Genomic DNA, 19,846 nt, shown 5'->3' on the forward strand with positions numbered 1-19,846 from the left:
CTCCTTCCCACCTGAGAACATCTAGTCCTGACTCCTCTGCGTGACTTACAATCAGGCCCCCACCTTATCCTGCACCCCATATACCCACACATACACCCGGATTCCTACAGATTCTGGAACACCAGATGCTTCCACTCCTCTCTGCCTTTGCATGTGCTGTTCCTCTGCCTGAAGTGCCCTTCCTCCTTCTCTGCCCAGAGAATTCCTGCTGCTCTCCAAGTCTGGCCTCCACACCACCTACCCTGAAGGCCTCCTGATGTCCCCAGCAGAAGTCATTCATCACCCATTCATTCATTCATCCAGCACTCATGCACACCACGTGCCAGCCCCTGCACTGGGTACTAGTTTGGCTTCTTGCAGGCTTGGAAGTCAGGTTACCCTTGGCTCAAAAGCACTTAGGAGCTACCCGATCTTGAGCAAGTGTTTTATTTAACCTGCCTGTAAGATAGGGTCTCTAACCATCCTTCTCCCTCACAGGGGCAAAGCTCACAGCAGGTGCTCAATAAATGCAACCATGCCTTCCCCGTCCTCCTTCAGCAGTGTGCAGATCCCCACAGCACATGCCCCATTCCATGGCCACTTCCTCATTACTCTGCTGAGCCCTCGTGAGCAGGCACCCGGGGCTGAAGTTCCTTGACACGAGTCTTTGGCATGTGAATGGATGGGGGACTTCCAGCCATCTGAATGCTGGGTCAGTGGCAGATATGTGCCTGGTACCTAGCATACCTTTCCCTGGATATTGGAAATGGGAGGCTGAGGATGAGGCAAATGACCTGTGGTCTCTTCACCAAACCAGAGGTCTGGCCTGGTGGCTGCCCTGGGAGTGCGAGGTGCAGGGGAAGGGAGGAAGGGCAGGAAGGAAGGGGAGATGGAGATGGGGGTGTGTGTAGACCCAGAGCATCTGTCCCTGTGACATCAGACCTGATGCTAGGACACTGGACACAAGTTTAAGGGGCTTGGGGACAATGACATGTGGGAGAGGGGAAGCCTGGTGGTTGTGATGTCATAGGGGTTGAGAAGAAACTGCTGGTCACAGTCACCTTGCTAGGCCTGGGGCTGCAGCACAACACTCATCTCCTGTAAGGAGGGTCCTGTGGAGGCCCAGGGTGGGCTGGGAGAAGGCAGAGAGAGGCAGAAAGGGCAGCTCCAGGCAGGGAGAGGTCTGGGGACCCCAGGAAAGAGTCCCTTCTCCACCATCAACCCTTGTGTGACTCTGCACAGCTCACCTCTCCTCTCCGGGCCTGTTTCCTCTTATGTAGGATATCCTATCATAGGATAATGCCCCTCCACTGTTCTGAGGAGGAATAAAGACTAAAGGAAGAATTCGCCATTGTCCCTCCCTTGTTTGAATAGCTGCTAGCCCTATGTGGACAGGGTGGAGGGGAGGGGCAGGGACACAAGACAGGTAGGCAGAGGCTGGTGGGTGCAGGGGAGGCTTCCATGTCAGAACTTGGGTGGCCCTGGGCAAGTTGCTTGTCCCCTTTGGACCTCAGAGGCCTCATCTGTAATGTGACAGTCTGGACTGGGCGCCCAAAGGGCAAGTAGACTGTCATCATCTAACCCCAAAGCGCCCCGGATGGAGTGAGGAGAACCAGCATCGCTGGGGGCATACTGTTAGCCCAGCGCCACTCTAGGCCCTCACAGGCCGGGGTCCCTTGATCCTTAGAGGAACTCCACCAGGCACTTGTTGCCATTGGGAATGAGGCACAAGAGGTGTGACCTGGATGGTGGCCGGGGGCAACTCTCTGGAAGGGGAAACTTGCTCTGATGTTCCATGGGGATGATGATAAAGCCTTCCTCCATCTACACATTTTGTCAGAGCTTCCTGCCTACTCTCCATTCTCCTATTTGAGCCTCATATCTCTACGAGGTAGCTTCTGTGACTGTCCCTAGTTCACAGGTGATGAAACTAAAACGATGTGGAGGGAGGACGTGCCTTGCCAGGGAGTAAGCCGGTGTCTGAGCCAGGATTTAACCAGCTCCTGGTTTCTAGGGAAAGGTCATTCCAGGCCAGCTGAGGACTCACTACCGGCTCAGTCTGGGAGCCCAGTCAGACTTCTCTGAGGGCCCTGAGAGCCTGTGCAGGGGGCTGGGAGGTCTGGAGGGGAGGGGACTTGGGCCAGGCAGGTAGACAGCTGGAGAGGGCAGCAGGAAAAGGGACACTTCAAATTGCCACAGTCATGGAGTCCAGGGGTTTTGGGCCTAGAGAGTTCCTTAAAGTCTGGCCAGCTCCTTCTACAGATGGGACAAGCTGCTTAGATTGTCCAGCTGCTTAGATTAAAAATTAGACCCAGGACACAGCTGGCCTGCCTCAGAACTCTGAAGTCCCAGCAGCCCTGAAGGGTGAGGACCAGAGATGGGGAAAGGGTCACTGGGGGTCCAGCGGGCCAGGACCCATCCCAGCAGGCTATGCCCTGAGGATAGAGGACTGTAGGGTCCGACTCGCCCTCTGCTCCCACCCTCGCCCCCCCCACCCAGCACTCAGTAGTCACCAGGGTGGAATATTTTAGCACCTATAGAAAAACTGCCACAGACGGCCGTGGCAGCTGTTGCTAAGGAGACGCTCCCAAAATAGTCCCCCTCCGCCAACCTTTCCCGCTGCTGCTCCTGCTGTGGGGAGGGGAGGAGGCCAGGCGGGGAGAGGATGGCACATGAGCCCCAGGTTCACCCACCCACCCTTTCCCCCCAGCCCACACTGGGCAAAGACCCAGGCGAGCCAGTGACCTGGGCAGCCACAAGTCTGCAGAGGGGGCAAAAGCAAGCCTTGGCCACAGCCTTCAGGTGAGGGCCGACGGGGGAGAAAAGAGTGCCAGCGACCAAGACCCTAGCACGCTCCCCCACATGCACACAGACCTCATGGTCTTCCACATCCATGTGTGCACACCACAAGTACAAACCAGCAAATGCCCACCTAGATATGCATATACACCAGCAAAGACACAAATAGATGCATGTGTAAATACATATGCCACAAATACACAACATATACCTGCAAGCATATACCACGCAGCCAGAAATACACATATTTACATACACATACTCAAATGTGAATCCCAAGAACACACACACACCAATGTATGCACGCCCAGCACATGTACATACACACACATCCTAGTGTATACAGAGCCTCACAACACACATACACACACCTGTACAAACACATCAAACACATGCCCGACATGTGGCATTCAAAGGGCATTAAGTGGTATTAACCATGGGGCCCTGTGCAGGGGCCATGTCCTGGGCCCTGCAGACACCCTCTCTTTGTGGGGAACCTCTACAATTCAACCACAGAGAGGAAGATTAGGAAGAGGTGTTCAGGGGTGGGTGGAAGGTGATATCTCTGTGAACCCCCCTAAGTGGGTGGTCTGGGGACAAAGGATCCCTGGTGTCCAAGAGCTGCCCTGGGCCCCTTCCTTGGGAAAGGGGAAATGGCAGGGAGGAAACTCACCTGCAGATGGGAAACCTCTGGGCATGGAGAGTTCCGAGCCCCAGGTTCACTGTGCAGCTCCTTGTCACCAAGGCTGCAGTTGGGGCCACCGTAACGATGAGGACAGGAAGGCAATAGAATTGCAATGGTAATGGCCCTTGACATGTATAAAGCACTTTACAGATTATAAACCACTTTCACACTCGTTATTTTGCATATTTGGTAACAGCTACTCTGAGCTATTGTCGGCATCTCTGAGACCCAGACGGGAGAGGGGACTTGAAGACCGCAGGGCAAGTTACTAGCTGAGCTGGAACCAGACCCCAATGGGGTTCGTCCTCCGTGCCTTCCACTCAGCTGTGCTGCAGAAGCAGGAAAGCGGGCCACTGGGGTGCGGGGCTTGCCTTGCCCCTGACTTGCCCTGTGATATTGGGGAGCAACCAAGCCCTCCGTCTCCCCCCTGGAAAGCTGAGAGTGAATCCCCAGGAGTCTGTTCAAGCAGCAGTTTGTGACCACAGTCAGGGCTAGGGAGCGGTGCCCGCCAGATGCCCTCGGAATGCCGGTCCAAGGACGAAGTGCACCCAATCGCTCCCCTCCGCTCTTGGCCAGCGGCGGTCTCTCTCCAGCCTCGCTGCGTGGCTCCGGTTCGGAAATCCGCACTCCGGGTCTTCGCTGGCGCCCCGTCACTCGGGAGACGCGGCGAGCGGCTTGCGGTTGCCGTGGGAACCCCGCCCGGGCCGAGGCGCGTGGCGCACGACTCCGGGAGCTGGGCGCTGGGCCTGCGCCGCGCGCGGAGTGGCGTTTGGAGTCTCCGACACCTGTCGCCGGCGGCGAGGGGAGGAGGCGTTGCCGCCAGGGTTGTGATGTTTTTCTTTTTAACTGAGGTGTAACTTACAAACAGTAATACTTACATCTTAAGAGTACAGCTCGATGAATTTTACATATGTATAAAACCCGGGTAACCACCACCCAGAGGAAGCGACGGAACACTTCCAGAGCCCCAGAAGGCATCCTCAGGCCGAGAGGTTATTTTTAATCGTCTTGTTTGTACTTCTCCCGGAAGAAACCGGCGAGGGAGTGATCGCCTTCTGAGAACAAGGATTTTCCGTGGTTTCTTCTGGCTCTGGTATGCCCGGCCTTCTTTGGGCCTCGGTGTCCTGTACCGGGGAGCAAGGGCCTGGTTTACCCCCTGCAAAGCGCCTTAGTACCTAGCTAACTACCTTATAAAGTCAGTACTTGCTTATACCCAGGTTATCGATGAAAACACTACGGCTCAGAGAGATAAATTGCCTAGACTTGGTGAAGCTTGAGACTTGAGCAGAAGTCTGTCTAATCTCGACGTTCATCCTTTTCTTCTTTCCCCTTCGTTGGCCTTTTTAAAAGAGCAGTACAAATAAAATGTGCTGGGACAGTGGGTCATGTCATTCTCTCTGCACCTTTATACATGTAGTTCCCTCTACTCAGGACTCTGCTCTCTTCCGCCAGGTTTTGTCCTTAAGCCAACCTCCTACTCATCCTTCAAAACCCACTAGGGCATCCTCTGAAGCCTTCCTAACTGCAGCTGCCCTCCACTCTCCCCACCCCAGGGTAATTAATCTCCCTTCTGTGCCAAATCTGTGCACAGAGTCCCAAAGACACCTCAAAGATGAGTCTACCTTCAACCGGTAAGGTGCCAGGCACACAGCTGTTCTTCAATAAATGTGCTTAGAACTGAAAAAAGAGAGGTTTTGGAGCCTTGGTTTCCTGTTCTGTAAAAATGGGGCCTGCCTGGCTCGCTGCATTATTCTCAAAAGATATTGAGCAGGAAGAGCTTTGAGAGCACCTGGGGGAGGAACCACAGGAAGAGAAAGGCTGCCCTCAGCCCACTCAGACCCGCTTACAGAATGGACTTGTCTGCGCCTCCCGAATAGGACTTGGGGCTCTCTGTGAGGAGTTCACTCCTTACACGGGGGAGCGCCCCCTCTCTCAGAAGAAGCCAATGAGCCTTTGGAACCTGAAGGGAGTCCCAGAACCGGGCCGTAGTTCTCGTACTGCCCCAGCCAAAGGAGGCTGATTAAGTGGTGGAGCATCCTCAGTACGGTGATTCTCACTTTACATCCACACTTTCCTTCCACAGAGAATTTGAGGCAGTTGGAGGGTGTCTTGTCAACGGGTTTCAGCCCCAGGCAAGTTCGCTATGGATTCAATGTGACCAAAGAAATTGACAGCAAAACGTTCTTGGGGTGAAAGGGTTATACCCAACTTTATTTCCAGGTGGCAGGTCAGTCACTAGAATCCCATTCACTCAGAGTGAGTCTGCAGGCAGCAAGCCGGTCTCTGCCCCTGGGCCCCTCTGTCCTCACAGCTGTCCTTTGGGCCTCTCTGCACAGTCATCCTGCACAGCCGTCCTCTGGGCCTCTGTCCTTGGGGCCACCACCACTCACTCCAGCCTCTGCTCTCCTGCAGCCTTGCAGCCCTGCCACCGTGTCGCCCAGAGCACTGGGCAGAGCTCTTTATATAAAGTCAACAGCCATGTACTGCCCACAGGTGTGCAGTGAGCTAGCCAACCAGGGCCAGGTGAGAATCCTGGCCCCAGGAACTCTCATTTTATCCACAGGGATATTCAGTACTTTGGTGAACTATAACAAAGGCTAGGACTAGGAAGGAAAAAAGATTATTAGTACATTTTTTTCTATGATTGAACAACTTCCCCATTCTCTTCTCATAGATCTTTGAACATGCCATTGCTTTCCTTCAGTTTGCCTTTCTGCAGCAGATGCCTTCTGGGTGAGTGTTAGGAAATGAGGCTGGGAGGGCTGCAGGACTTACCTGGAACCCCCAGCATCAGAAACAGGGAGTGTCTGACGGTGCAGGGGGCCCGAGGGCTGGCATGGGCTAGTCAAGGGTTTTAAATGAGTAGGGGATTTTCCCTCTTCTTCACAGGGAGCTCCAAAATATGTTCCACCTGTGTGAAAAAAGCCAGGGCTGATTACTAAGGATGGAGTGGTAGAACTTTGGGGAAAAAAAGGTCTGTGTGACCAGGGGGAGCAAGAGACAAGTTTGAGCTTCAGTTTCCTCATCTCTAAAATGGGGGTGAGGAGCTCCCTGAAGCTGAGAAAGGGAGTATCAGTGGCACAGGGAAGTTAGGAAGACTGGATGCCAGGGGGGCCACGTAACCAGTCAGCAATCCTCCTGGCTCCTGCGGCATGCCCAGGACGCGCTTCTGGCCCTGGGGCCTTGCAGCCCGGATTCTTGCCCCTTCACCACCACAGTGGGTGCTCCTCATACCTCCCCTAAACTTGGCTGGTTCCCCTGGAGAAACAGAGGAAAGAGGAAGATTCTAGCTTGTTCCAGCCCCTGCTGGCAGTTGGGGCTGCTTCTCTGGAGGACAGATGTTTCACCAAATGGCAAATGCACGTGCTTTTCCCTGGCTTCAGGAGGAGGTGGGTGCTGAGAAGGAGATGCCAGCTGGTTGGGCAGAGAGAACCAAAGCCTCACCTGAAGGATTTAAATAGCCACCGCCTTCTCTGTGCAACTGCTGGAGGAGAGACAGGGACTGGGGTGGGGGGTGGGGGTGTGGACAGGGAATAGAGAGGCCCGTTCAGAACTTGTCAGCAGCGGGATGAGTGCCTGGCTCCTCCTCCCCAAGGAGCGTGGAGCATCCCCTCACCTGCAAAGTGAGGATTTAAAGCCTGACTCTGAGACATCTGTTGAGGCTTAATGGAGAGAACCTGACTAACGCGCCTCCCCCATGTCTGGCACTTAATCGGTGCTCAATACTTGATGGCTATTGTCATCACAACCTCCCTGCCAGGGCAGGAGTCCCCACTGTCCACCCCTGCTCACCCATCTCCCATGACGGCCCACAGTGTGAAATAATGAATTAATTCAATGAATTAAGTCAAACTGTGTTGGAATCCAGGCTCTACTTTCTGTGTCTGTGTGACTTTAAGCAAAGTGCTTAACCTCTCTGTCTTAATTGCCCCAGTGTAAAAAGAGAATAATAACAGTACCTCCCTCGTAATGTTGTTTAGATCAATGCTTCTCAAACTTTCACATGCACACAAATAACCAGGAGATTTTGTTTAACCACAGATTCTGTAGGTCTGGCTTGGGGCCTGAGGTTCTGCTTTGCCAGCAGGCAATACTGAGGCTCCTGGTCCTTTGACCACATTTTGAGTCTCAAAGGACTGCCTTGCCCTGGGAGTCACAGTGGTCCTGGGGCAAGGGAAGAGGTGTGGCCAAGGTGAGCATGGAAGGATGACAGTAAGGGAATGACAGATTTCATCATGACGAAGCTTCTCTGCCTATGGCAGCAGGTGGGGGCCCTACACGACAGGCAGGATGAAGGGCCTGGCCTGAGTGGAAGAAGGGGCTACAGAGGTGATACTTGCCACTCTTACAGATGCAGAAACCAAGGCCCAGAGAGGGTGGTTGAACTGCTGAAGCCACACAGCAGAGGGAGAACGCCTGCCCCACCGGTGGTCCTTCACCCTTCACAGCCCTGCCTCCCAGCTTGCTGGCCAACACCCCACAGCCTTCTGGAGTGTGCTCTCGCCAGTGTAACTGTTCAACATCTTGTCATACAGGAAGAAGGAGACACTAGTGAGGGCCCTGGGTCGTCTCCCTGCCAGACTTGACCTCTTGACCAGATCCACCAACTGACGCCAAAAGAGAGAATGGCCCATGACACCCAGGCTTGGGCAAGGGTAGCCTGCAAGTCGTTGCTTACCATCGTCCCCCTCTAACAGGTGAGGTCAGGACAAGGTGGCTCTCCAAGTTACCAGGTGAGAGGGCAGGGAATCAAGCTTCCGACCCAAGGAGGAAGGAGTTCGCACCTTAGGATGACGACAACAGATGCAGGGGTCACCATGGGGTGCTTCCCCACTGCTAGGCTCAGGCCAAGCACGAGCACGCAGGACCCACCTCACGGGACACCTATGTCTGCGACCCTATGCGCAGATGAGGGGCGGAGGCAGAGAGCGGCCCAGAGGCTTTCCCAGGGTCACTTGCAGGAGGACAGCGGGTTCTGAGGAGGGAAGCAGACGCCTGGCCTCCCCGCGGGCCCTTCTGGGGCCTCAGGGCGGGACGCGGCGCCCGCCTGGCCTGGCCTCGCCGGCCCCAGCGGCCTGGGCGGTGGGCAGCGGTGGGCAGCGGTGGGCAGCGGTGGGCAGCGGCCCCGCCCAGGGCCCCGGGGCGCTGGGATGGGCCGGGAGGCGGGGTCTCGGGCGGCTGCGCTTCCTGGCTGCCCTCGCGCGGCGGCGGGCCTGGCCACGTCACCGCCCGGCCGGGAGTGCGCTGGCGGGGCGGCGGCGCCTGGGCAGGAAGCGCGGGGCTCGGAGGCGCGGGCAGGGGCGCGCGGGACCCAGGGGCTGCGGCCGGGGATGTGGCAGCCGCCTGGCGCGCCTGAAAGTTTCCCAGAGTTGGCTGCGCGGGTGCTCGCCGGCGGCTGGACCATGAACGTGTTCCGTATCCTCGGCGACCTGAGCCACCTCCTGGCCATGATCTTGCTCCTGGGAAAGATCTGGAGATCCAAGTGTTGCACGGGTGAGGGGCGCCCCGGGCGGGAGGGTGGGCCTCGGGACCGGGGGCGCCTGGGCCACCTCGGCTCCTCAGCCAGCCTCGTGCTCCCTGCCTGCAGGCTTGAGGAGGACCTCCTTACTGTCTGCTCAGGGTCGGGACTTGGGCTTGGGGGCGCTGGAAGCTGGTTTACACAGTTCAGCTTTAACGAAACTTTAAAGTTGTACCAGTTCAAAGAAGGATGACCCTTGGAGACTAAAGAGGAAAGGTGGGCTTGTGCCTCTCCCTCTCCACGTCGGAACTGCCAGGTTCGTCGGAGGAGGAGGGGGATAAGGAGGGGTGACCCCCTCCCTCCTGCCAGTTGCCCCCTTTTGCTCAAGCAGCATCTGCTCCAGGCCCATTGTTCTCTCCACCCTCACTCAGGCCCAAGGTGGGAACCGAGGAGGGGGTGGAGGAGGTAGGCACACGGGAAGGGGCCCCCAGTTCTCAGCGTCTTCTCTTTCCTCCCCCCCCCCACTCTCCCCTGTCTTGGCCCAGACATCCTCCCAAATTGGATGAGTGTGGCACAGGCGGTTGTGATGTGGCAGGAGGGGCGCAGCCCAGCACAGGTGGGCCTGGAGCTGCCCCTGGGCTGAAGCCCGAGGAGGGTGGGAGGAGTCCCCCTGTGCCCCGCAGTCCGGGGGCTCTGCTGGCGGTTTGGCGAAGTTTCAGAGCCGGACTGGCAGTGGCCAAACAGACCCAGTACATTGCGAGGTTACTCATGCTTCCTGCAGCGGTCTCTGTCCTATGGTGTCCTGCAGGCTCCCACCCTGTGCTTGGCCCTGCGGCGAGGGATAGGTAGAGGAGCAGGGGCTTCTTGGGGGGACCAGGAGGCAGAGAGCAGAGCCCTGAATGTTTCATGGAGAGAGCAGCTCTGTGCTGGGTCTTGGAGATGGTCAGGGTGTCTTCCAGGAAGGGTGTGCTGTGTGGAGGGCACTGGAAGTGAAAAGCCCAGAAGTCACAGAGGCAGAGCATGTCCTGGGGAGTGAGCAGCCCAATTTGGGGGTAGCCCAGAATGAAGAGGAGTCCAGGGGGGTGCAGGGTGGGGTGAAATGGGAAAGGGCCTTGTCTGCCAGGTTAGCAAATTGGGACTGGGCAGCCATGGAAGGTTTGGGAGCAGAGGAGGGGGCTGGGAAGGGGACCTGAAGCACCTCACTCTGGATGCTGTGTGGAGGCTGCTAGTTTAGGAGACTTGGTGGGCATGAGGGGAAGGTGCTGATGTAAGAGGCATTGTGGAGAGAGGGGTCTAGACCTGGAGGCCATGTGGCTGGGGGCTCTGGAGAGATAGGCACTCCTGGCCCCTTAGGTTCTCACTCAGGGGGAAGTGAGCCAGCAACGTTGAGAGGGGCTCAGTGAAGGGAGAATCCAGCTTGGACCTTGCACTTCCTCGGAGGCCCTGGGCAGGGTAAGCAGCCGTGCCCAGTAAGGGGCGCTGTTCCCTAAGCCTTGCTGCTGGGCACTGTACAAGGAGCTGGAATATAACACGGGGAGCGGGGCCTGCCGGGCCTGAGTTCCTAGAAGTGGGAGACCGCTCACAAGCAGCACTGGCAGCAGCCACATGGTTTGTTGGAATGCTGAGCGCTGTGGGGCAAGGAAAAGGGCAGCTGGGTGGTGGGGCCTGTATTCAGAGAGGAACCTGCCCCGGCCTAGGTGAGATCTGAGGGGGGTGCCGGTCTCTTCAGCCCCAAGGAGCAGAGCCTGGTGTGACCCCCAATGACCCAGCCCTGAGACACGACACCAGGGCTTCATTCTTGCTCTGCTTGTGACTGTGGGACCTTAGGCCTCGGTTTCCCCATCTGTTAAGTGGGAGGGAGGGCTGTACCCTGTCTGTGGGTCCCCTAGGTGCTCAGTGGATCCCTTTGGGACTCTGACCAGGTACTGGCTCACGGTGCCTTCTATGTCTTCGGTCTCCATGCACAGCTTGATTTGGTGGAAATTATTCACTGCTTTCAAAGGAGTGTGAAAACCAGTGTGCTCAAGATGGCCAGGGCTCTCAAAGCACTGAGGGACATGTGAAGCCCAAGGGCCTGGCAGGCTGCAAATGGAGAGAGGGGAGGTGTGAGGGAGGCAGCCAAGAGCCCCCCAGCACGGCTGCCTCGTGGACCCTCCAAAATGAGGCTGAGGGCCTCTCTGGCAAGACCTCCGAGAGGGCTTAGTGAGGTGGCATAGCAGCAGGCACAGCCCAGAGCTGCCCTCGGGTCTGTACGGCCTCCTGGACGCCACCCGCCTGGGGGGCTCCTTCACCCATAGCGAGCGCCCTGCCGCTGGTCCGAGAGTGCCAGACCAAGGAGGCACTCATGTTCTCACTGAATCCTATTTGGTCCTCACGTGAGTCCTGCCCGTGTGTGCCAGGGTACCCATTTTACAGGTGAGCGGGGTGAGGCTCAGGCTTGCCGTGCTGGCGGGAAGGTCGGCAACATGGACCCAGTGCTCTGCAGAGTGTTGGGGGCCTCGGTAGTGCCCACCTTCACTCACCATAACTGTCCCCCGCCCCAAACGTCCAGCACTAGAGGAATAGTTAGATAAGGCACCGTTCAGGCACACAAAGGAACAAACCCTGAATTCTGTCACTTCTTGGTGCCCAGCTCCCCAGTCTTCCCATTACATTTAGAATAAAATCCAAGATCTCACCACAGCTGGAGGGAGGGAGTGAAGAGCAATCAGATGTGGGGTGGGACAGACAGGGGGGCAGCCCAGGCAGGCCTTCATGAGCCATGATTAGGGTTTGGTCTTTATTCTGAGAGCATTTGAGAGCCACGAAAGGTGTCAAGCAGAAAGAATGCTATTTTAAAAATAGCCTGTTGGTTGCCGGGTGGGACTTGGGGAAGGGTGGGCTGCAAGTAAGGACCTGGGGAGACCAATCCATCGTGGGTAGGGTGGCTGGGCCGAGTGAGGGGCATCAGAGAGGGGGCAGTGGGGCTGAGAAATACTGCGGGAGACAGAGGGGGGAGACGCTCGATGGCAGCTCCCAGTGTTCCGGAGGGGATGGGGCCGACATTCATGAAGGGGAGGAGATGGGGAGGAAGGGGAGACGGAGGGTTTGGTCACAGCAGGGACGCACAGGTCAGAGCTCAGACAGCATCCAGAGCCGGATGTCCCGGCGCGGGGTGAGCAGGCAAAGGGACAGAGGGGGAAGAGAGGCGGCCTCCGAGGGTGAGGTGGCGAGGAGGCCGTGGGCCGCCAGAGGAGGCAGAAGCCAGGCGAAGAGCGCAGTTTAGGGTGGATGGAGTGCCCCGCTGAGCCCTGAGGGGCTGGGTGCGGGCGCACAGCTGGCCTTGGCTGCAGAGGCACAGGCAGCACTGGCGGAGGGCTCTGGCTAAGTTTCTCAACTGGGGTGGGCTTGACAGGGCCGGAGAAGAGGGAGGCAGGGCACCTGCTCCCTTCACCCCGGAACCGCCTCCATGTTGTATCAGACGTGGCCCAGAGGAGACCAAGGAGCATGACAGCTAAACGCAGCATTGATTCCTGGATGGGATCCCGGAACAGAAAAAGGGCATTAGTGGGAAAACTGGTGAAATCGTAAGTCTGGAGTTCAGTCAATAGCGCTGTGCCAGTGTTAATTTCTTAGCTGTGGTAAATGCTCTGTGATTATGAAGATGTCGGCATGAGAGGGAACTGGCTGTAGGATATATGCGTGCTGTCTGTACTGTCTTTACAACTCTCCTGTAAATCTAAAATTATTTCAAAATAGAAGGTTAAGAGAGAGGCCAAAGCAGGCGAGGAAATAGCATGGAAAGTATGACCTCAGTTTTATCAATGCAGTGTGTCTGTATGTGTCACATGTGTGCACAGCTGAGTCATGTCTACGTGTGCCACCAAAGATCTGCAAGGATGTACACTGAGGCTTTAGGATTCAGGTGATTGCTGCTTTTTCATTTATGCCTTTGTATACTACCTGTTTTTTGTTTTACAAAGAGTGAACAATTGTTATAACTTTTATAACTAGAATAAAAGTCTTTTTAATTCTTAAAATTTGGAAAATAAAATAGAATGCTCCCCTAGCCCTGCACTTTCCTTCGCCTGCTCCTGTCTCCCTGGTGAATCAACACTTTGTCAAGTCAGTGAGTTGTTCTCCAAAATAATGGAGCTCTGGGGATCGTCAGTGGAACCTGCGGGTTAGCGAAGAGAAGCCTCAACACCACCCCCACCGAGCCTGACTTACACCATCCCCATGCCCTCCCCATAGCAAGGACCGAGGCAGGCACGCGCAGGTGCTCGGAACTCGGTGTTCTTGTCTTTATTTGGAGACCTGGAGACAGGTTACAGCCTAATTCGGAGGAACTGAACTGACCCAGTGGGAAGGGGTGTTTCCTGACCCTCAGAGAGCAAGGGAGCCTGGACACTTCCCTGCTCAGCCTCTGGGCTAACCTTTCCTGGGCTTGTCCAGTGTGCGTGGGCCTGAGGGCCGGGGTTCTCATAGCCTCCTGTCCCTGTCTGGCCGTAGGCATCTCCGGGAAGAGCCAGATCCTTTTCGCTCTCGTCTTCACCACCAGGTACCTGGATCTGTTCACCAACTTCATCTCCATCTACAACACAGTGATGAAGGTGAGGGGGATGGGTGGCCACAGCGGTGGGGTCTGCTGAGCCCCCACAGACCATGACAGTATGCGTGGGAACTAAGGCTGTGGAGCCAGGCAGAGCTGGTTTGTTTCCTGGCTTTGCTGTTAGCAGCTGTGGGACCTGGGCTTGGGCAAGGCCTCTGGCCCCTGTGTATCTCAGTTTCCTCATCTTCAAAATGAAGATAATACTAGTACTTACTCAGAGGGTTTTGTTATGAAAATTAAACAAGGTAGTAAATGTAAATACACAATAGCTGTTATACATTAAACATTCAATAAAGGTTAGCTATTATTATGATTAAATAATAAGCAAAAAATCAAACATGGTATCCCTAGCTTAGAAAACTTGGCGCTCAGAAAACTTATTCATCCATCCATCCAACAAATATTTACTGAGCGCCTCCTATGAGCCAGGGACCTGAAGAGGACAAGGAGTCTTCTGTTCCCATGGAACCTGCAATCTAATTGGGATGGTGGATAATAAAACTCTGGCTTGGGATAAGGCTATGCAAATAATTAAAATAGGGTGATATTTCCTTCAGTTATGAAAAGTTTTAAAAACAGGGAGCTGTTCAGGGAGAGTGATCAGGAAGGGCCTCTCTGAAGAGGTGACAGTTAAGCTGAGACTTGAGTGACACAAGGAACCAGCTGTGTGAAGAACTAGGGAGAAAATTCCAAGCAGAAGGAATAACTGGTGCAAAGGCCACCAAGCTAGGAACAAGCTTGGTATATTCAAAGAACAGACAGAAGACCAGCATGGCAGGAGTGCAGCAGGCAAGGGCCTCCCACTGGAGGTGGAGATGCCAGCAGAGGGCTGGGTGAGGGTAGATGGTGCAGGTTAACAGTTTGGATTTAATTTTGTGATGGGAAGCTATTGCTTTGAAGCATGGCCCTGTTTTATGGCAGAAACTGATCACTCTCAGTTCTGCTCTGATGACCCAGGCCCTGGGCATAACTCTTAGGTCATGTTGGGGCAAGGCATTTTCTGAGCTTGTAATCAACCATCCTAGCCCTTTAAGGCAGCTGTTCAGTGGAAGGAGCCCAGGTTTCATAGTAAAGTGGGATGTAACCACTTGGAGGCTGGTAACAGTGACTTAAAATAGGAGTTATTTTAATAAGGTAAGAGTTTATCTTTACCTCACCCATAACATGAAATCTGGAGGTGAGCAGTCCAGGGCTGGGATGGCAGCTTCTTTTAAGTTTCTGCTCTGCCATCTTTAGCATGGCCAGGACTCATGGGTGTATGATCTTTGCAATTTCTCAGAAGGCCCCAGCATTTGATTTAATGTTGCCATTTCAATATTCTTTTTGAACAAGAGGCCCTTCAAATTATATAACTAGCCAAGAATGTCATAACTATCCTCAAGGTTGCCTCAGGGTCATAAAGGGGATGCTAGAGCTCCTGCCATCACATCACATTCTGGGCAGGAAGGAGGAGGAAAGGCAGAAAGAGCAATAGGGTGCTTGTCAGCTAAGTAAGCCCCTTTTAAAGAGCTTCCCCCATCCTCTACCTTAGTGAATTCTGCCAGCATGTCACTGACCATCCTTATCTGCAAAGGAGCCTGAGAAATGTAGCTTTTAGTTGAACACATTGTCCAACAGTCTTGTTTTTAAGGAAGAAAGTCTACAAAGAGGCATCCTACCTATCTTGCTGGGCTATTGTGAAGATTACATGAAATAATGTATATAAGGTACCTAGCACCCAGAAGATATTTATATTAACCCAAGCAAGTTCTCTTTCTCTGCCATATCTGAGATCCTCTGGGATTCCAGGCTTCTTGTTCCTGGGATTGGTGGAATGGAGGATGTTACCTGTGGGGTGTTGAAATTGGTGTGAACTTTCAGTCTAAAGTCCAGAAATCACTGTTACCACTTAAATTCAACACACAACCACCTACTTAATTCATGTCTCTGCCCAAGGGTCTGACCAGGGCAGTCCTGGAAGGGCTGGCAGATTCAGCTCTTGGCATGGCTGAATGAGGTCTAGGAACCTCAGAGGCCTGTTTCCACGTTGGCAAAATGAAGAAGTAATCACAACTTCACTGACTCGTTCACTCATTCCAGCATTTTTCTTGTGTGAGGCCCCAAGTTAGGGGCCAAGGATCCAGAGGCAGACAGGATCTGGACCCTCTTATATGAACCCCCTCCCATAGGGCAGACAGACTGGTACACATTTACGAACTATGCCGTGGGCAGCTGTGAATATCTTTACAGGGGGCTCTGTGACACAGTGCATGTGCCCATTCTGGGGAGAAAGACTTCAAAGTAACCTTAGTTCTGAGTACAGGTAGTTCTCCAGGCCAGTGTGGTCCCAGATGGCAGCAGCAGCATGTTAGGACCTTGCTGGAAACCCAAATCCTCAGGTCCACTCAGACCCACCAAATCAGAATCGATGTGATTCTAACATTCAAGTTTGAGCACCTCTGGCCATGATAAAATCATTATACACTGGAGGACCGCTACTGTAATTAGAGAAAGCTTTTCTGAGGGAAGAACACCCAACTGGTTCAAGGGATATTAATCCTTATGGAGGAAGGCGCACAAGCCACTGATGCAGGTCTACGAAGTTGAGGTTTTATGAGCCCTGAATGCCACTGCTAAATGCCGAGACCAAGCCGTTTTCCTGCCTGATGCTCTGCAGTGAGGAGGCACGTGTGTGCCTGTCTTGGTGGAAGCACTCTGTCCCCGTCAGAACCATGGAGCCACTAACAAAACGGCCATAATCTTCAGATGTTGTGCCACCGACCCAAGAGCCCTGCGCACACTTTTCGCCTCCTCTGCCTTAGGGCAGAGCGTTAAGCCCTTCAGTTTGGTAGATCCCAACTCAGGGTGGCTCCAAAGCCCAGCAAACAGGCTGGGAAATGACTTCATCCATTTCTGTGTCTCCCCTTTTAGGTGGTTTTCCTCCTCTGCGCCTATGTCACAGTATACATGATCTATGGGAAATTTTGGAAAACGTTTGACAGTGACAATGACACATTCCGCTTGGAGTTTCTTCTGGTCCCAGTCATTGGCCTCTCCTTCCTTGAAAACTACAACTTCACTGTTCTGGAGGTAAGGGAAGGGTCCCAGATCACTAATTCTCAAAGGTAAACATCCTTCCCTCCAGACCGTTGGTAATGCCTGGGCTTGCTCTCGGCTACAATCGTCAACTATTACTCATACTGTTAAGAAACCAGCAATTAGCTATTCCCACTGCTGCACTGGAAAATGGGCCCATCTGAACAGCCATGTTCAGAGCAGGTATCACAGCACCTCCTGAGATCCGTCCAACTGGTCTGACTGGGGCAGCCTACTGTCAACATGGCACGTCTGGGGTGTGGCCCAAGCTGCATGGCAGCAGTCATCACAGGAGGGTCTGCCGGGTTCACGGACTGTTTGGAGAAACCATGGCTTCAATTAAGGCGTTTATACAAAGCTCAGCAAGAAGTAAAAATCATATCCTGTAGAAATGTTCACGGAATGTTGTAAAAATTGCCCTTTGCTTAGATCCCTTAAAAATAATTTGTACTATATATTGATACATTGGTTAAGTATTAGCAATTTCAAGAACATGAATTCTTGAGACAGGGGCCTTCCTCCTCAACCTCCTCTGGCCACTTCTCTCTTTGGCTCAGATCCTCTGGACTTTCTCTATCTACCTGGAATCTGTGGCCATCCTGCCTCAACTCTTCATGATCAGCAAGACTGGAGAGGCTGAGACCATTACTACTCACTACCTGTTTTTCCTTGGGCTGTACCGTGCACTCTACCTGGCTAACTGGATCAGGCGGTACCAGACTGAGAATTTCTATGACCAAATTGCTGTGGTGTCTGGAGTAGTACAAACCATCTTCTACTGTGACTTCTTCTACTTGTATGTGACCAAAGGTAGGTGCTAGGAGGGCAGGGTTGCTGGCATTGGCATCACCCATTCGGGACTTGAGGGGATATGGAAGTGAGCAAGTCTGTCCTTCACGGGGCTTACACTCTAACTGGTGGAAGGCATGTTTTCAGGAAACGTGTCATTACGTATTGTGCAAACACCATGTACGGAGAACAGCTGAGATGACACCGGACATACTTGCTTAGGAAAATAAACATTCAAGAGAGAACAAGCTTATGTATAACCTCCAAGGTCTTTACCAGCTCCCTGTAATAAAGGACAGAAAGACTACTTAGTGTGGTCTCACCTGGAGCTACCAGAGGGCAAGCAAGACACCACAGGCTATGGTGAGAGGTTTGCATTGCATTACGACTGACGGCAGCTATTGGAGCAGTTATTTTAAAAAATCTGCCAGCCCCTCATAAAGAGCAGGGAATAGCAGTTATGGGGCAGCTGTTGTTCAAGGAGGTCATCAGTGACCAAGTGGCCAACAGATCTCAGAGGGGAATTAAGAGGGGGTGCTGACGTGCAATGTGGGTAGAGGACTTAAGGCCAAGCACTGTTTAATGGCCTATCTAAAGAGCCTATCTATTCTTACACATCAGTAATCAAAATGGGGGGGTCTGTGAGTCTATAGTTAACCTTTTAAGTTTTTCCCTTGGCTTTTACCTGAATGCCGACTGTGAACTGGGCATTAGAGATACTAAGATTGTATACAAAGTTATAAAGGAGTCCTTTAATCACTATAGTAAATCTGATTTCATCTCCACTTCTAGTTCTGAAAGGAAAGAAGTTAAGTCTTCCGATGCCTATTTGAGGGCCCTCAGAGGAACTCTACACCTTAACAAGGACACATTTGAAATGTTCTCTGGGGCGACTTACAACAGACCAAATATTACAATTAAAGCCAGAAAAATGCTTAGTGTGAATTTCAGCGCAGCACTGTTCATCCTATCTACAAGACCTCATCAGTGTCTCTCTGAGGTTATGAAATGCCTGGACCAATTACACAACTACGGTGCTTCATGATGTCTACTGGGTCACGAAACCTTAGGTATTTACTTCCTGACTGGGTCAAATAAACCATTGCTTTCTGAGGCCTCAGTGCGAGACTCATGCTAAGAACAGTCAATCCCACTCTAAAAAGATACCCCTCTGTGTATAAGGCAAACACCCCAAGTGAGTATCAGTCCAATTACTGGAGTATGCTCTTACAAATGATTTTCACTACCCATGTTGCACAAGTTTAGGGAGTTGATACAAAGGTAATACAGCCTACAGATGAGAAATGTTCACTTCTAAAGCTGTCCAAACACAAGTAAACCACATTTCCCAGCTTTGGCCAGATTTAAAGTTTTGTGCCTCACCTCTGAAGCTGATGTGAGCCTCGTGCTGGTTCACAGTACCCCCAACACTCAGTACTCTAATCCTCATAACCGTAGCTGGGCACCATTAGTGTTACAGCCATGTCACTGATGAGAAAACACACACCTAAGATTTTTACCTACTAGGTATTGTCTTGTTGCTCCTGACTCAAATTGCTGGCATTTTAAGGCCAATCCCACCTCCCGTTCACATTTTTAGGTGCTAAGTAACTAAAGCAATCCACATCCTCAACCTTGATCTTGATGCAAATACTGTTAAGACTAGCAGAATTTTTAAGCAATAAAAAGTTCACACCTTATTGTCAACAGTGTTTTATTTATACCTACAAAAGAAAACAAGATGGTATCAAAAGGACAATTTACAAACTAAGAATAGTAACATAGCTCTTAGCGTCCTGTGCCTGAACATCACACAGATCTTTCAAGTCTTAATGCAACAGGAATGTGTTCAGAGACCAGCAAGAACATGAGGAAGAAAGCACTGATCCCAAGCAAAAGCCACCAACCTTTTAGATGAGAGAAGTCCACACAGTGAATTATTAAGGAGGGACTGGGGAGAAGCAGCCCCATTGCTTATGCTGAAATCCTTCCCCTAAATGAGTTCCAACCATGACAGCAGTAACTAGCATCAGATGAGGACTCTTCTGCCCATGCAAAGGCAGAACCTGAATTATGAGTGACAAACACAGAGGCAGCAGTTACTCTAGAGCTATCCTGGAAAACCTTCGCTAGATTTCAGCTGTGCTCAGGCCACAACAGCTTTTGAGATTTGGAATAATACACTATTATTTTGACTTCATGATCACAACATCCCTGGTGGAAAAGGGAAGCAAGCAACAGGCCAAATACCACTTGCTTACGCAGAGACCTTTCCTGCAAAGGATGCTTTTAAAACCTGCAGGAGAGTAGGACACACCCTGTGGTGGCACCTGTTTAAAAAAAAAAACAAAAAAACACCTATAGATTTCTTGTGTAGAAAGAAGTATCTACAATGGACTGCTTAGTACTTAGACACATTTTTGAGGGGTGGGGGGTGGGGTAGGGTGGGCAGTGGGACACTTTGGTTTGA

At 52.8% G+C, this 19,846-nt stretch overlaps 1 protein-coding gene and 1 long non-coding RNA gene across 2 annotated transcripts; one reads left to right on the forward strand and one right to left on the reverse strand.

The window, feature by feature from the left end:
• Positions 1-5,600: 5,600 nt before the first annotated feature.
• On the reverse strand, positions 5,601-8,591 carry LOC118970240 (uncharacterized). Its single transcript, XR_005058041.2, has 4 exons — positions 8,336-8,591; positions 8,142-8,247; positions 6,239-6,374; positions 5,601-6,066 (listed from the first exon to the last, which is right to left on the reverse strand). It is a non-coding gene; the product is annotated as an uncharacterized lncRNA (long non-coding RNA).
• Positions 8,592-8,670: 79 nt separating this feature from the next.
• On the forward strand, positions 8,671-19,076 carry KDELR3 (KDEL endoplasmic reticulum protein retention receptor 3). The gene is made up of 5 exons (XM_073213884.1): positions 8,671-8,956; positions 13,413-13,513; positions 16,423-16,581; positions 17,145-17,397; positions 18,169-19,076. The coding sequence occupies exons 1-5, from the start codon at positions 8,794-8,796 to the stop codon at positions 18,207-18,209; spliced, it is 717 nt and encodes a 238-aa protein (XP_073069985.1). The 5' UTR covers positions 8,671-8,793; the 3' UTR covers positions 18,210-19,076.
• The last annotated feature ends 770 nt before the right edge of the window (positions 19,077-19,846 follow it).

This window comes from Manis javanica, chromosome 10, assembly GCF_040802235.1.
Source record: "Manis javanica isolate MJ-LG chromosome 10, MJ_LKY, whole genome shotgun sequence".
NCBI classification, from domain to species: domain Eukaryota; kingdom Metazoa; phylum Chordata; class Mammalia; order Pholidota; family Manidae; genus Manis; species Manis javanica.